The 17270-nt window shown below is 37.2% G+C and overlaps 1 protein-coding gene across 1 annotated transcript; it reads left to right on the top strand.

Moving 5' to 3' along the window:
* Positions 1 to 408: 408 nt before the first annotated feature.
* On the top strand, positions 409 to 16233 carry LOC108676875. Its single transcript, XM_018165029.2, has 5 exons — positions 409 to 478; positions 7859 to 7968; positions 9192 to 9299; positions 14827 to 15078; positions 15706 to 16233. Exons 2-4 carry the CDS (start codon positions 7862 to 7864, stop codon positions 15065 to 15067), a joined length of 456 nt encoding a protein of 151 aa, XP_018020518.1. The 5' UTR covers positions 409 to 478; positions 7859 to 7861; the 3' UTR covers positions 15068 to 15078; positions 15706 to 16233.
* The last annotated feature ends 1037 nt before the right edge of the window (positions 16234 to 17270 follow it).

Below are 17270 nucleotides of genomic sequence, written 5' to 3'. Positions count from 1 at the left end.
TCAGAGAAGAAAAAATATAAATTCTTTCAAATCCAATCATGAGCGCGCAGTTCAGGTTTTGAACCTGAAGAAATTTAGTCTCTCAGGTATATAGCAGAAAATTTACTACTTGAATTTAATTGATTAATGCTTGTTAATTTTACCCCACAAATTCATTGAACTAACATTACCGGTCAGAATGACGACTGTTCCGACGCTGATGAACGAGACAAGAGGTCATTCGAAGCCAGTCATTAGTTCTTCTTTATTGGGGCTGTACGTGTTAAAGCTGTCAGTAAATAACCAGTTCTTGACTTATGGGGTCCAAAATGACGTCATCTGTTCGATAACCAATCGCGTGTGTCGCCCTCACTGGCAGGTGGGGTATATAAGGGCACAGGTCACGGCAGCAAGCCTCACTCACAGCCACGCCGTCGTGACAGCAACTGTGTGTCCCAAGCTCTTCTGTTTTCCAGTCGTCGTGCGTCAAGATCTCAATGTAAGCCTTTCAAAAAATACTAGTTAATTAATTTATTTAACTTTAGTATTTTAAAGGTTTTTTATTTCCAGAAATTTATATTAAATATTTGAAACTTGCAGTGAGGAACAACCTCATGAATATAATTAGAGTTTCCATATCATTAAAATATAAATTTATGTGTCGTATTCGATTGCAATTCGTTGGCAGTTATTTGCGGAAGCGTAGGTAAATTACAATATATGTTCCTTCTAAATACAATAAAACTGTTTCATACGCCGGACTAAAAATGTTGATCGTAATCTACGGATTTTACAACAGAGATTTCACTTACTTCTTCAATTCAACATAACTAGACTTGTGACCGATGAATATTGGTTTAATCTGCGGAGTTTGCAGCCAACATTTTATTTACTTCATTACTACAAATTCATACTCCCTCGCGTGGAACAGGACTTATTGCGGCAAATTTCTAATTTCGAAAAGATAGACTGAAAAATAATTGCTTCTATGATATCCCCTGTAGACATTATTTATTCTCAGTAAAGTTCATCTTACGTTATCAAGTCTTACATAACTGATGATGTTCTCTTGTTGTATTAAAGGAGGTAATAGTAGAATACGTTTACCACAGACAATAATTTCTTTAAAAAAATTCTCGAACATTTTTACAACAAATTAAAAAATGTAAATTGCGTGCCGGCATGCATGAGCAAACTTTTTCTTTATTAATCGAATTATGAAGATTTTACGATCATTCCCACACTGAACTGAAGTGAAAAATGTCAAATTTAGTCAGAAGCTGGTGATATACACTATTATATTTATGCGCATTTCATATCATTTTATTTACCTGTCATTCTTAACAACAATGAATGGTTCACAATCATTCATCATTCATAATCATTTATCATTCATAATCATTCATCATTCATAATCATTCATCATTCATAATCACTAGTCATCCATGACCATTCACTATTCATAATCATTCATCATTCATAATCACTACTCATCCATGACCATTCACTATTCATAATCATTCATCACTCATAATCACTACTTATTCATGATCATTCATCATTTCATGAAATAAATGACGTTCCATCTCATTATTCAAACATTGTTTGTCTTCGTGGGAGCCAGAGGCAAACTTCACCAAGCATTTCACTGGGCAGATGCCTAGCCTTTTTGTCCCCTCGAGCTTAGATTGTTTCGCTAGAAAATAAAACTCTAGAGTTAAGAATGACGCTCATGATGTATGAAAGGAGTCCTGGAGAACGCGGGCTCTCCACGTCTATTATTTTTTAAAGTTGACGAGAGAACTGCTCTGCCTTTCATTATAGAAAAAAAAACAAAAGATTGTTGCCCATATTCAAGAAATTTTATCGCATCATAGCCTATTAAATATTTTTTTATATTATAAAGACACGACGAATGAATTATTCTAACATTCAGTTCCAAATTTATATTCTATTTGCAGTTCGTGCATTCGATTTCAATCGTAAGATGCAGGAAATTAAAAAATTTTATGATATTTCAACGTGTCGCAAAAATACTATCATTGGCAAACTTTTCGCCTCCATTTAAAATTGGAGCCTAATAAAACACGGCTAAATGTGATAAATCAGAAAATTTTTCACAAATATTCCAAATATATTTTTTGTATATCTTTATCTGCGTAAAACCTTGAGTATTATTCCCATTTTCAGCTCGCGGTGACGTAATTTTACGTCGGCAGATGCCGCTCAATAACTTTTTACGAATCGGTATAAAAAATAAATCCTTATTGAGACGGAAGCCGCACGCTCAGTATATTTATTTCAGCAGCCACCATAGAAATTTCAAATTGAGAATTTTTCCAATGGACTAATCCGCGGAATATTGGCCTGTCTTCAAGCCGACAACTCTTAGCCAAATGACTATATTGAAAAAAATGAATGAGTCGTTTCCATCAATATAGATCAAGTAATGCAAGTAAAAAATAAGCGTCAACTGCTCCTGGTTTTATTTTAGGCACGTTCCACTGAGGAAAAAATTAAATGTTCAGACTGAAACCAAGCGACAGAAATAGCGTTCAAGTAACTTATGATGAACTAGTCACCGCTTCAACTAACTGATGATGAACTAGTCAGTGTTTCAAGTAACAGATGATGAACTAGTCAGCACTTCAAGTAATTGATGATGAACTAGTCAGCGCTTCAAGTAATTGATGATGAACTAGTCAGCGCTTCAAGTAACTGATGATGAACTAGTCAGCACTTCAGGTAACTGATGATGAACTAGTCAGCACTTCAAGTAACTGATGATGAACTAGTCAGCACTTCAAGTAACTGATGATGAACTAGTCAGCACTTCAAGTAACTGATGATGAACTAGTCAGCGCTTCAAGTAACTGATGAGGACTTATACTAACTCTTCTAGACGTTGTATATCTTGATGTTGAAAAAAGTTTGCGTCTTGATCTGCAACTGTCACAACATTGTGACGGACTTCGTCTTCATCTTCAAATACTTAAGTTCTTTAAGCCATCTTCGCAGCAAAAAATTTTGAATGTACGGCAGCTCACTTTTCAGGCTGAGTAGTTCTAACTCAATCCGCCAAGCGTATTTTCAATTCTAGATGAGATACAGACTGGAGCATCATTAACAACAATGAGAATAGCACTTGCAAAAAATGTAAAACTCAACACATGAATCACAAAATTTGTGTAATTCAAAGCAAAGAATTCGTAAATCTAAATATTCATCGATCATGTATCGTGTAATTGATGTAATCATGTAAACATCGATCTTTCCTTCAAAATTGTGACACAACGTAGGGCTGGTAGCCTCAGAAATTTTACGTAAATTTTATTATAAAAGTCTCATTATTTTCGTTTACTATTATTTAATGACTACATGAAATGTGCTTAACACTTGAAATATTTTAATGACAAAAAATTATTTCGTTAATATTTATTTCTACGGAGATATGTTCTAGCAAAAATTAGATTAGTTACGATATTTCGTTGCTTCTACTGTACAATTTATCTTGCTGCTTCGATGACATTATTCCATCTTATGTTAGTAAAATCAAATGATTATAGTCCCTATTCCCACCCTTATCAATGGTGAAATCAAGCTCGGCGTTCGCATGAATTCCAGAAATGTATGAATTGCACTTACCAACAAATCTTCCTGCGCCATGTTACATCAGTAAACACATTTCACAGCTAAATTCACCAATTATCAGCTCCGTACCTGACATATTCAACAACTGAAACACAATTTGCGCCCAACTCCGCAGATAACTTACCTGTCCGACAGATCGCAAAGCGAATCGGACGTCGCATTTGGTGATGAATGCAACGAGAGAAATTTAATACAATGGCAATAACTTGACTAGGCACGATGATATAGAATGTTAATTGACTTCGTTTCGAGGATATTGTGGTATGCAAGTCAGGATGAAGAGTTGAAAATTATAAATTTAGTGGCACCAGCTACACGTTGTACTAAATGACAATTGCGGTAAATGTAAATAAGTTCAGAGGTGTTGACCAGTGCGCAATTCCTTAGGGCGTTAGCGCCAAAGCGTTAGTTCGTACAATTCGTTTGAAAAAGCGTTAGTGATTTTTTTTAGCTTGAAATGAGCACAAATTTAAGATATGAAGCTTAAAATTTAATTTTACTAGTCCAATCGGTCGTATAAATCTCACTTACATTTGAAATCAATTAGACTTGAAGTCCCTCAACACGAATTTCGTTTTTTTAGTGAAGAAATCACACAACAAATTCTTCCTAACGATGGATCAAATTCAATTATTTTATAAAATGAGTAAGATCAAAAATAACTGCATAAATTGCACACATCATGATATATTGTGGGTAAAAATAGCTATCATGCTTCAGACTTTCTATTACATCAGAATCTGATCTCTGCATGAAAGAACAAAACCTCGTAATAAGCTTTATTATTGTCACCGCTACATTGACTAGGATCGAAATCAAAACTGGGTAATAGTGACATCACTTGAATAGCTTCGCTCAGATTAGATTGCCTCAATTATGAGGCTTTAATTAAGAGATAATTACTGATCAGAAGCTTCTCATTTGATTGGAGTCGCTTCGTAACTCTGCGCTTCAGGTTCCATAATGTTTCTCAAAACCTATTTTGGAACGCATTCCTCCAAGCAAAATAAATTCTGTTTGTGGTACACAACTCGAAAAAATCTGTCGTTTAATATTCCTGTAATTAACTCGTTATTTACTCTAATAAAGTTGTAATGGAGAGTTTTCAAATACGTTTAACTGGAAGCAACACGATTTGTTTACATCGTAGATTTCTATTCAATTTTTTATATAATGTTTTAACTGGTAATGTTCCAGAAGATACACATTAATTAATACGTCAGATTTCATCATTATTTCTCTAAAAGCTACGGTGTTCATGTGGATTCATTATCCGTTTCAAAGAATGTTCTTAATCGTCTTGTGTTTTCTGCTTGCAAATACCTACATTTATGTATTTCCTAAACCAGTTTCATGTACCGAACAAATAATAAGAACAGCAACATAACTTCATAGCGATGGTTGAAAGGCCTATTAACTATAGCACTTGGAATGCATTATCATTCCTACAAGGAAAATGCACTAAAAAACTCAATAAATACAAGAAATATAAATTCCATTTGCGCTTTTCTCCCAAAGCTTTATGACTGCACCCTTTAGGTGTCGGCTTTGAAGAAAGTTTTCTTCCGTATCGAGTCTTACTTTTTATCTTGGAGCGAAGTTCAGAATTCAATCGTAGTTTTTCTCCGTTTTATGTTATGTATTTTCCTGGATCTTGCGTCGGAGTTCCACTTCTCTGGCTGATGACACGGATTGTTGACAGCGGCGTCTCAATCAAGCGATAACGTCCCTCACTTTTAGCCCTGAGGGAGGGTTCCTGAGGGCCAAATTCATCAGTTTATTATTTCTTGCCACCAGTCCTCATAGAGAAAGAAATTGGAAAGCATGTTGGTCTGTTTGGTCGGCCATGTTTGTCTGTTGACGTGACTGAGTGGGACGTGTGCGAAGACCATGCATGAAAACCGTGACTTAACTTATTTATTTCATTACGGTCATTTTAAACATAAATAATTTGTAAAACGCCCTCGGGATTTTCTTTTATTTTTTAGAATTATTTTCATGAAAAAAATTAATACATTTACTTTACAAGCCTAAATGCAGGACGACATATGAGCATCTGTTTCGATCGAAAATTCCAGTGATAATATCACGAATCGATATATACTGCTATTTATAATCGATATAATATCAGACAGTGAGAAAAAGATATAAAATAACGAAACGCGCCAAGTCAGGGTATTAATTTGAGTTGATACTGACGACCATTAAACATTATTCAAAGACTGAGGTCACGCGTGCCATTAATCCTACAGGAAACTGCCTAAACATCGAAGGACACTCAGTAAAAGTTCTTCTTATTCAGCGATTCAAACATATTTGAATAGCAGATATTTCTATTTTATTGTCGAAATGCATGGGCGCTATGGCGACAAAGCAATGAGAACAAAGGCTGCTTGCGAGAGAGCTGCGCACGGTTTAAATTTTTACAGTGCGAGTTCGAAGTTCCTTCTGATGTCAGCATCCTTAGTATAAGGAATTTTTTACATTGCGAAACCACTCGTTACTTTTTTTACCTTACGAAACGACACGTTACTTCCGTGGCTACATCGAATCTTGTCACTAACTATAAAAAAAATTAGCTAGATGAAGTAGCTTCATGATTGATCGAGCTCAACCAATGGCGTTGTGTTTAACAATATGTTTTCAACTTCAAAATGGGACCGAACTTCAAAACCGACACATTTCCAACTTCAAGATGGGACTGAAATTCTATAATTGAACGACACCAAATTGTACATCACATCCACGTCCCGCGATTAAAAAAAACGGATCTCCAGCAAACACCAACGCATAACAAAGAGCGTATGTGACGCTGTCACAACAATTACGTTATAGACGGCATGTGATCGACAAGCTCGTTAACGTAATCTGTTGATGCGCGCAAAAACTGTTTTGTTCTTCAGTAGCTGCTCCAGGGTTCGGGTTTATGCCAGGGTTCGGGTTTATGGCAGATGCTGTTTCCCTGGGAATTACAGAGGAATTTGCTAAAAAATTACTTACATTGAATTAACATAATTAACGAAAAAAATTTTCGTGTAATGCTTTGGGTTAAAATATATTTTCACTTAAATGCTTGCTGAGATTTGCATGCGCATTGGCTCTGAGGTTTGATTTATTTCAATAAATTTCTTCGACGCGGAGAACCATTCACTTTTAATCCAGAAATACCTTCTTTGAAAATCGAGTAGATCCTCTTCATCAAAATAAAGGTTTACTCGAGTCCTCTGTGAAATTATGTGATCTAGTGAGCCAAACGAGACTTTTAAATCGAAAGAAATTCCCGAAATAACCTTTCGCCAAACTTGTATTTCGCGAGACCTGGTAAATTCATTCGCATTTGATAGCCTCCCTGACCGTCTGACTCTATTATAAAAGAAGAAAGTTATTTATCATTGCGCCAGTAATATTAAGTAATAGTTGAATATCTGCAGCTCATTGTTCTGCATTTTGACAATTATAGACACTAATTGAGAGTTACATTCGTGCATCCGTGCTCATTATTCATCTTCTGAACATATCGAAATAACATTTATATTTTGTACAAGTTTCCACGTCCATGGCTATCAAAACATCTCGATTGACACGCATCTCTTGCTCTGATATTATAATCTGTAATTTTGTCAGAGAAAAATGACCTCATGAGTGAGTATAAATACCTTAACGGCTGTTGATTTCACCTTCAGTTTCAATAGAGTGAGTGGCAGAAACTTTGCCACTGTATTTGTACATATTTTCAAGTCGTGTATTTTTCAAGTCTGGGAATTTGGATTCGCAATTAATGCAACAGATATTTTTGTAATAGTTTGATGAACTATTGAAGCAGTAGTTATTATTTTCATAGCTGAATGACCTATTCTCATCAGTCCAACCCTTACCTCTAATTTTAGCCACATTAGATGCAATGCCTGACAGATATGCTTCTTATGGCGCATTCGTTCACTAAGAAACACACTGTTTTGATTTTAATTATGATGAAAATTTTCGGCGAAAAAAAATAGTGGTGTAAAATTGATGATGGATTGTCAAAACCAACAAATCGCACACTTTTTCACTAGTTTGACCGGCATTAAATCATCAACTGTTCCAGCCCGTATGACTTCATGAGACGAGACTTAAATTCCCGTCACGGTTTTATTTTGGGAGACAATAGGCCAATTTATATAAATATATATTATCAGTATCCACAATCAAACCATTTTCTAAATTTATATTTTTTATCAAATTGCAGAAGATGGTGCAGGCAGGACAAGCAAGTGTGGCAGGAGCTGCATGGCTGCTGCTGATGCTGGTGGCTGCAGCTCTCGCTGAAGCGCAGGGCCAGCCTTTACCTGAACAAACGTGAGTAACTCAACTACGCACATTTATTCGTATTTACTCATACCTATTAACATGAGTGTGGCAAATAATATGAATACTCTGCACGAATCTAAGAGAAATAATACAGCTCCAGACTCTTAGTTGATTAACTGGGACTGAGTAAGCTCGTGAAAGTGCCTCACGCGGTCAAAAGTGTCTCACGCGATCATTAAATAGATAAATCCGTTTTTTGTTTCATCAATAATGCTGTCAGGAAAGTTTCATTGACACACTTTTGTTCTGCCCCCCATTTCAGCTCTTTATCTATTCCTTATTAGGTCTAGGAGTTAAATGTTCCAGTAATAAATGAAAAAAACTGCTGAAAGACACGCCGAGATGTCATAACATTCTGCTCAAATGCGTCATCACCACCCAAGTAACTCACACATTTCTCTGAGTGTAGTATCACCGAGGGATGCCCTGCCTCTACAAGATTAAAAACTTTGAATTGGATTTCCCGAAAGCTGATTTGTCTTCGATTTTGGTACAGCAAACACCGCTTCGTCCGGGTTTGGTGTGGCAATCTTAGTCATGAAATAAAATTTAGAGTTTGTCACCACACGCAATTCCCTCTTGTGCTTTGTGCACGACCTGCGCTAGAAGCTGTGTAGACAGCTTTCCATGCAACTTTTAGTTTAGTACAATTTTGTTGATTGAACTTGTTAATTGTGTTAAATAATTAACTGTGTTAATTATTTACTCAAAAAATGAGAGAATAACATTTAACGTCCTGTACAACCGCAAGTACAGGCGATATTTCAATTTTCGTATCACACAAGTACGTATATAAGAGAAAAATGTTAAAATTTACCTTATCCAAAGTTTGTTAATTCTTTGCTGCAATTCCTTCGTATGGAAGAAGCATTAAGATATTCACAATACACAAAATGAAACATGGCCAACATTTGCAGATAAACGGCTGCAGGATCATTAATATACATAATAAAATGTTCGATATTTTATCAATGCACCCAGAAAAATTGATATTATTATTGATTGATTATTATTGCCCAAATAATGTTCTTCTCTAACCAAAAGCACAAGCAGAAAGCGGCGTACCACTGATACGCCCGTTTGTCGGAGTAACCTTTGTAGGTTGGCCCACATCGGGGTAAGAAGTGCATCGTTATTTGGACAAAGTCTCATTTGTTTCTCTGAGTGAAGTTTGCATGGGTACTCACAAGCAGACGATATTTCACCCTCAGGATGGAGGAGCCTGAGGCGGTCGACAGCCTGCCGGCGCCTCTGCGCTACCTGCTGGTGCAGCGACTCTTGGAGGCCCGTCTTGCGGCCGACCAAAACCGTCCCGTCAGGTGGGTGTCTGCTGGGTCGGGGGTTAGAGAACTTATCACCAGATGGTAGGAGGTGTCTGCTGGGTAGGGAGTTGAGAACTTATCACCAGATGGTAGGAGGTGTCTGCTGGGTCGGGGGTTGTGGAACTTATCACCAGATGGTAGGAGGTGTCTGCTGGGTCGGGGGTTATGGAACTTATCACCAGATGGTAGGAGGTGTCTGCTGGGTAAGGAGTTAGAGAACTGGATCACCAGGTGGTAGGAGGTGTCTGCTGGGTCGGGGGTTGTGGAACTTATCACCAGATGGTAGGAGGTGTCTGCTGGGTAGGGGGTTAGGGAACTTATCACCAGGTGGCGGGTGGTGTCTGCTGGGTAGGGGGTTATGGAACTTATCATCTGGTGCTAGGAGGTGTCTGCTGGGTCGGGGGTTATGGAACTTATCACCAGATGGTAGGAGGTGTCTGCTTGGTCGGGGGTTATGGAACTTATCACCAGATGGTAGGAGGTGGCTGCTGGATAGAAGGTTAGGAAACTTGTCACCGGTGGTAGGTGGTGGCTGCGCGAGTAAGTGGTTAGAGAACTCAAAACTGAATCCGCAAGTGATAAGTGGTTGCTGCAAGAGTTACTGGGGACAGAACATATTCGCTAAGTGTCAGTCTGCTCAGGTTTCGATAGCAACCTTCGATAGCAACCCGATAGAACCGTTGGCTTGTTTACTAATCCATCCTGAGTAGCTAGATCCATTTCTGCGTGATGTTATGTTTAGTAGTTTTGCTCCTATCTTTATTAGTTTATTTCAATTCACGGGCCTAATCAAAGAAAATTATATTCTAAATTTGTTAGGCATTGCTATTGTAACGAATCTGATCCGAAAAACTGTTGTATTCATTCTGCGCTGAAAATGGTGGAAAAGATAATTTAATTCGTGCTTTCTTCCTTACCAGTTACCACGTTGTAACATGCAACCCTTCAGCATAAAAATTGAATTTTCAAAGAAATTCCATCTTCCTTTAACCAAATATCAAATACCGTGTTATGATAAGAGAACCTATGACTAATTTATTCCAATGACTAACTTCTAAGTTCCCCCAGAACGATAATTTCCTGCCTTGAGTACTGGCAAAACTTCTTCGAGTTATTTTCCTTAGCGAAAGTTTCGCCCGACTTCGCAATGCCTCTACAGCGCCAGCCGTTCCTAATGAGCTTCTTTGAGGTACTTCTGCAAACGTGAACGTAAACAAGGCCTTGATTTTCATTGCTAACAAAATCAAATGAATTTATTGCTACATTACACAGGAATTTCTGCGCAGCAAATTACCCTGGGGAACAATTTAGACACTCGATTCCGGACTATGGGACCAAAGTCGAGCTTAGAGATTTTTTGTACATCGAATTTAGCCCATCTTCTATGGGCTGTTATTTAAAAAATGGTCTGTACGTTTCCCTTGGCATTCAAATTCGAAATTAGAAAAGTATATGATTGCATTTGAGGACTGAAAATCTATTTTTTCTGCGACTCATCAATTTGAGGAGCTCAGATCTTATTTTGTAGGCTTACCATACGAAATTACACATACGGAAGTATTTCACCACGATACATGCACTCACTTTCGAAAATGAGATTCTAATTTTAGAGTTTGCAACGAGAAGAAAGAAAATTTTAATCTAACCACAAAAATTAATTATTGGAAAATTCATCTTTCATGATACATCGTGGCTGCCCGTAATGACGAAATTTATTTGTCTCCTATTTTTTATCGAATAAGAAAAGTTGAAATTATAAAAATAGATATAATTTGAAAAGAACAAATCTTGTTCGCCGTTAGAGACCTCAATTTGTTATAAGCATCAAAGGCATGCATTATCATACTGCATCATACGGTGGGGTTACGTACAGCATTCCACTAGCTGTTGTACTGGAGAATGCGGGACACCGGACGAAATAAAGCGTTCACATCAAGGCAATTTATTGTGTATATACGAAGTACACATTATTACCACATTTCTTTCCAATCAAAATAAATATATCATTTCACTGAAAGTTATAAAAAAATACCGCAAAGGTCAGAAATGGCGTTGCCAGCATTAAAATTCATTAAATTGTACAAGAAGTACATAATTCAAGGAAAGGAGGGAATCGAATTCATCTTCAAAAATTTTTACGATATTTTATGATAGCGTAACATATCACAAATCGTTCTCAACATATATATTCAGAATTTTCAATGCTCTGAGGGTTCAAGGAACTACCCAAAATCAGTACTTTTTATGAATTAATTCTGCCATTTGTTTGCATGGCATCCCGGTTTTATTGAATATTTCTGAATGTTATTTATTGAATATGGGCCTCAGACTGCAGCGTCCGCCCCAATTTCTAGTAAACTTCCGGGCGGCTGTTTTTCCTAGCAAATATCCAAGACCCAACATCAGGATTCATATTCTTAACTTATCAGCACAAAAATTGGTTAGATTAGTTCCCTTTCCGTCCCACTTATGTCTCGTGGTCTACGTTAGGGAGAATAAATCACCTGGTCTCCGACTGACTTCATACCTACTTCCATACACGTGACTTTGTAAATACTTGAGAATAACTGACTTCGAAATACTCACGAATACTTTATTTTGTACGTACTTAAGAATACTTGATACGGTAAATACTTATGAATTATCGAAAGCATTAACGCTTAAATATCAGTTGTATATATGGGATGCTTCGTAAATACCGTCAAGTTTTTAAGCTTACTGCGAAGTTAAGGGCAGAACGCACATGAATTTTGAATGAAAATTTTAACATAACGGCATTGAATATTAAATAATTGAGCCGCCAAAATACGAGCTTCGATACTCCTTGCTACTTTAGTATTCCCTGTGTGACAAAGCTTTAGAAAATTAATTATTTAAGTGAACAAAAAATGCCCGTAGTCAGCCTTTTCTTGAAAACATAATGTAGAGTAAGCGGATTGTTGCATAATATTTCGCGGGCGCTAGGCTGCATGAGTAAGAACGTTGTGTTCCGATACTTAGTCTCAAGTTCTGATACAAGACTTTTTATAATCTGTTGAATGCCTCTTCATGAATGAAAGGCCATCCAATGTTTTTCGAACATAGTCACTAAAGTCTTTACATAGAGCTTCTAGAGCTCGTTTTCAACTGTATTATGCCTCTTCAATTCATTAAAAATTGTTCGTTCTGATTACACTGATCGAAGATTTGGTCATTCTCGCTGACATTTCCTAGGTTTTATAATGACAAAAATTTCTGGTTAGTCCTCAGAATATCATGAGCACAAACATGAAATGCAATTTAAAAATTTTACTAAAGTTTCCTTGAATGTTTTTGAGTACATGACTTGATTATTATTAAATAAGGAGTTACGTTGCCAATTGAGTCTACGGGAAATCATCACAATGATCAAGTATTTCAAAGGATCTGAACTAAACTTCTGAACTAATATTCCTTAGCAATAAGAAAAGTAGCATACTTAGGAACTAAACTTAATATCTCATTTAAACTAGCTTTTTTGATGTATATTTTTATTTATTCCTTGCATTTCTTTCGACCTGCAAATAGTTATTATTCACAAAATTAATGAAATACACATTCTGTAATTCTTAGAAAGGAATTTTTTACCGATTATTCTATGGTAATTCAAACTTCAAAAATTTAGGTACGTCACCATCATAGGAATGTAAAGTACATTCGATTCAACAGAAAATTCGAATTCTAGAATAAAATTATCTGCTCATAGACGCTCAAATCCAATTTAGCACATGATTTTTCGGAGATTTCCGCGATCAATTATAAACTAACTATTATTTGTTTTCATGTTACCTTCCAATTTGTTAACGCTGCCACCCGGATCTCTACCCGCCCGTACTACACCTGATGATCGTATCCGTTTACACCGCACGCTTGGACCCGTCTACCCGTCCGGTACTACACCTGATGATCGTATCCGTTTACTCCCGCACGCTTGGACCCGTCTACCCGTCCGGTACTACACCTGATGATCGTATCCGTTTACCCCGCACACTTGGACCCGTCTACCCGTCCGTACTACACCTGATGATCGTATCCGTTTGCCCCGCAAATGTGGTCACGTGACACTAACACGAAAACTGCCGGGTGAACGATACAACTCGGAAACTACTTGGTGATTGGCACTTGAAAATAACCTGTTGACCGACATATACTGAAAAACCGCCTGTTGATTGAAACCAACTTTGAAACAACCTGTTGAATTACCGACTTCATTTCAATGCTATATCTCAAATAACCACCTCTAAACAAACATGAATGCGGCCGTCTCGCGGAACAGGAAGCGGACATGTCTGATAAACGCAGGTCTCTCTCACGGGTGTGACTACAAAGATCTAATGGGGGCCATGGAGGAGTCCAACTACTGGAACTCAGCCCTCTCCCCCGGCAGAAGGCGAAGAGCGGCCCCTAACGAGCCTCTAGATCAGGCGCCGTCTTCCCGAAACCCTCAGGAAATGTTGGAGCTGCCCACCGCCTACGACAACGACCGAGAAATTGTCGAGGATCAGCGAAGCATTTTGAAAACCAAGAAGAATGAAATTCACAAACCATTCAATAGGATCTCCAGGAGCCTCCATGTCTTTTAAATAATGACGCTTTCTTGCTTCCATCAAATGTTTACAGAGGGAAAGAAGAGTTGGTTGGGTGAGTGCAAGGAAGTGCACGAATAGTGCACGAATAGTGCACGAATACCATGCAGGTGAATTGTTCACCTGCATGGCTGCATGATTTTATTAATTGATCCGTATTCCTCCAATGGATTTTATTAATTGATCCGTATTCCTCCACATGATGATCCGTATTCCTCCAATTTTCTAATTTCAGGCTATAAGCATGATAATAATTATGTAAATATAATGTTTTGTTCTGTGTTACTTCTACACGTTTACCTTTTCTTCTCCAAATTAAATTTATATTGTTTGTTGTAAAAATTGGTTGATAAAGATATTTGTTTTTATTAACTGCACACCAGATTAAAGCATGCGTTTAAGGTATAAAATTTTAAACTAACAGATTTAGTGTATAAAGTGTTTGCACGTAATTGTATTATTTGAATTGATAATTCGTCCATTTATGGGCAATGTACATTTCACGCTGTTGGCTTCGTGTGGTGTGCAGTGTTTGCAGTTTCAGCATGAAACTGCATGAAACATTTCAGGCATGAAACATACCGACTTGCATGAAACATTTCAGGAATTCATTACTTGGCCTTTCAATTTTGTTGCCAACTTCCGGAAGGGTCGATGGCTCGTTATGCCCTTGCCTTATTCCGATGACGTCTTCGTTTTCGTCATCTTTATGCCCGACAAAAGCACCTCTTCATAATTTTTAGCTGTCATGATCGTGTCAGATTAAATAGATTTTCGCCTTCTTGTTGACACAGCGACGAAGAGGCCTAGGAACCTCTTTTCAATTTCATTTGACTTACGCATATTTGACGACACAGCGACGAAGAGGCCTAGGAACCTCCCTTCAAGTTCATTTGATTTACGCATATTTGACGACACAGCGAGGAAGAGGCCTTGGCTCGCCACCTGGTGATGTTGGCCAACGCCGTGGCCTCGAACACCGCCTTCCACCAGCTGGACGTGCCACATTCTGCCATCAAGACCTACTGCCACCTCGACAACAACCGACAGTGTCGGGAAGCTTGCTTCTACTTCGGGGACTCTGCCTGCATTGATGGAAATCTGGCCTTCAACGGCAACGACAACGCCTTCCTGTCTCGAGGATTCCATCCCGGGAAGTAATCAACTTCATGGTAGGTTTTCAGGGACCGAATATGGCCGCAAGTTGTCCACACTCAAGAGAAGACTTAGAGTTGAACATTTATTGTTGTTCATGAAGAGAAAAACATTGCTCCGAACAGCTTTCGTCACCTCCGCTTCGCTATGTTCACAATAGATTTATCTTTTTTTCATTGCTGTGCCACTTTTTATGTATAATGCTCATCGTAGAATGTATATCGTGCTTCTTCTATGTCCCTAGACTTTAGTTCGAATGGTGCTTATCTCTTATTTTTGGTATTAGAATATTTGTTTTGTCTTTGTTTTTTTAATGGCCATTTCAAATCCTTATGTTTATTACTCTATTCATGCGACATTTGTGGCGTCGAGCAAGCTCTATTCCCAATTATAAAATAAATTATTAAAACTTTTTAATTGCCTCCTCTTTTAAATGGATTAGATGGAACGGTTTGCGTAGCTTTAGGTCAACTAGACTTCGATGCCAATTCTTTAACTCCATTGCTTTCAATTTGAATATTTCCTATCAGCCACCTATAGAATTATTATTATAATTACTTCGATTACAATGATGCTCAATATTTTATTTTACTGAGTCTTTTTAGTATTTTTAATGCAATCATGCTTCTGTTTTCTCTTGTCAGATCACATCCTCTTCAGCATCGCGTTGGGCACGAGGCAAGTTAACGGCTAGAGGCCACACCAAATCTTCTTGGACAGCTCCAGCAGCATACAAAATCAAAAGTCCGCACCTTCCCGATACATCGCGCAACAAATTACTGCTGACATGCAACGATTTCTAGAATTGTTTCTTCACATGACACTTTTAAGTACTTGCAAATTAAGTTCGCTCGTAGAAATCATTCGATTTTCACTATTGGCGATCGACCTATACTCGATAGCAAACAAGAAATGTGTGATAATTTTTTACTTGATAACTTTCATTCACGTGATTGTAGGTAAATTGAGTGAAAATATATCACGAATATATTATTAATCTTGCTGTGATTTAATTAACTGTTATTGAATCTAATTTTTAGATTACAGAAGATCAAAGAGTTTAAAGCGTAGCCTAAAAATACAGCGCTAGTTATAATATCGAACATAACTTTTATCAAGATAACAATCTCGCTGGTTGGGAATGCTATGGACTGTTTAAGTGGTCAGTAAACTTGCATAATATTACCATGATTTGTTTATCCTTCTTTCCTCTATATTGTTCAACCTAATTTGCCTTTATTTCTACGCTCTCGTATCGTTCTCATATTTCCATCATCGAGAAATTAATTCAGAAATACAGTAAACGCGGAGGAAATCAAACGAAATCTCAAAGAAAGTCACGTGTAATAATCACTTAAATGAAATAACTAAGGCAGCGCATAGCAAAAATAAATAATACCTTGTATTCCTAATATTAGAAAGCAGTAAGTACACAGGGAGATTAAAATAATATGCATAGTAAAATAATTTTGTAACTAAAATAATATGGTTGCTGAGGATTCAGTTATGGCCAAAGCATCGGCTGTTATATTTGGAGACGCGTCAGTAGTCATTTGTAGTGATTAGTACACATGCAAGCGCGCGTTTACATTTAGGAATACAAATTTCAAGGCAAAATAAATTTTATTGATAATTTAACATCACATATATATTTTCAAAATTTTCTAGCAGAGAATGATGCAGAAATAAGTGACTCGACGTAAGGTCCGCCATGTGCTGTCATAGACATTTGACTTATCAAGCACATTAATTATTAATTTAATTGAAAAAATCATGATGATTGTATCACTTTGTCACTTTTGCAAGTGAACTCCTTATGGTTCAGTGTACAATAGAATAGTCGGTGTAAGTTCAAATGCTTGAAAATTACTTGGTGAAATTTTTAGAACTTTAATTCGTTTCCATTGTTGGTTTTTTTTCTTTGCAAGTTTCTTCTATAGTTGCTTCCTGTCAAACAAAGTTACTGAGTTATTACACAATGGGCGTACACCATCTGTAACAGCGTTCATGCATTAATATCATTTCGTTTTTAAAACATTTGAATATTGAAAATATTTAAATAACACCTAGCAAATACAAAAAATAAATCATCGAGCTAGGTCACTGCTATCTTTGCTAGATCCGTCCTCAAGAATACGATGTACTATATGAAATGAGGTTGACTTAGTTCAAATAGCGATGAACATTTATGCCCTAACGTGAGTCAACC

The sequence above is a fragment of the Hyalella azteca genome, unplaced genomic scaffold (genome assembly GCF_000764305.2).
Source record: "Hyalella azteca isolate HAZT.00-mixed unplaced genomic scaffold, Hazt_2.0.2 contig3902, whole genome shotgun sequence".
NCBI classification, from domain to species: Eukaryota; Metazoa; Arthropoda; class Malacostraca; order Amphipoda; family Hyalellidae; genus Hyalella; species Hyalella azteca.
This window is presented reverse-complemented; position numbering and strand designations above follow the sequence as displayed.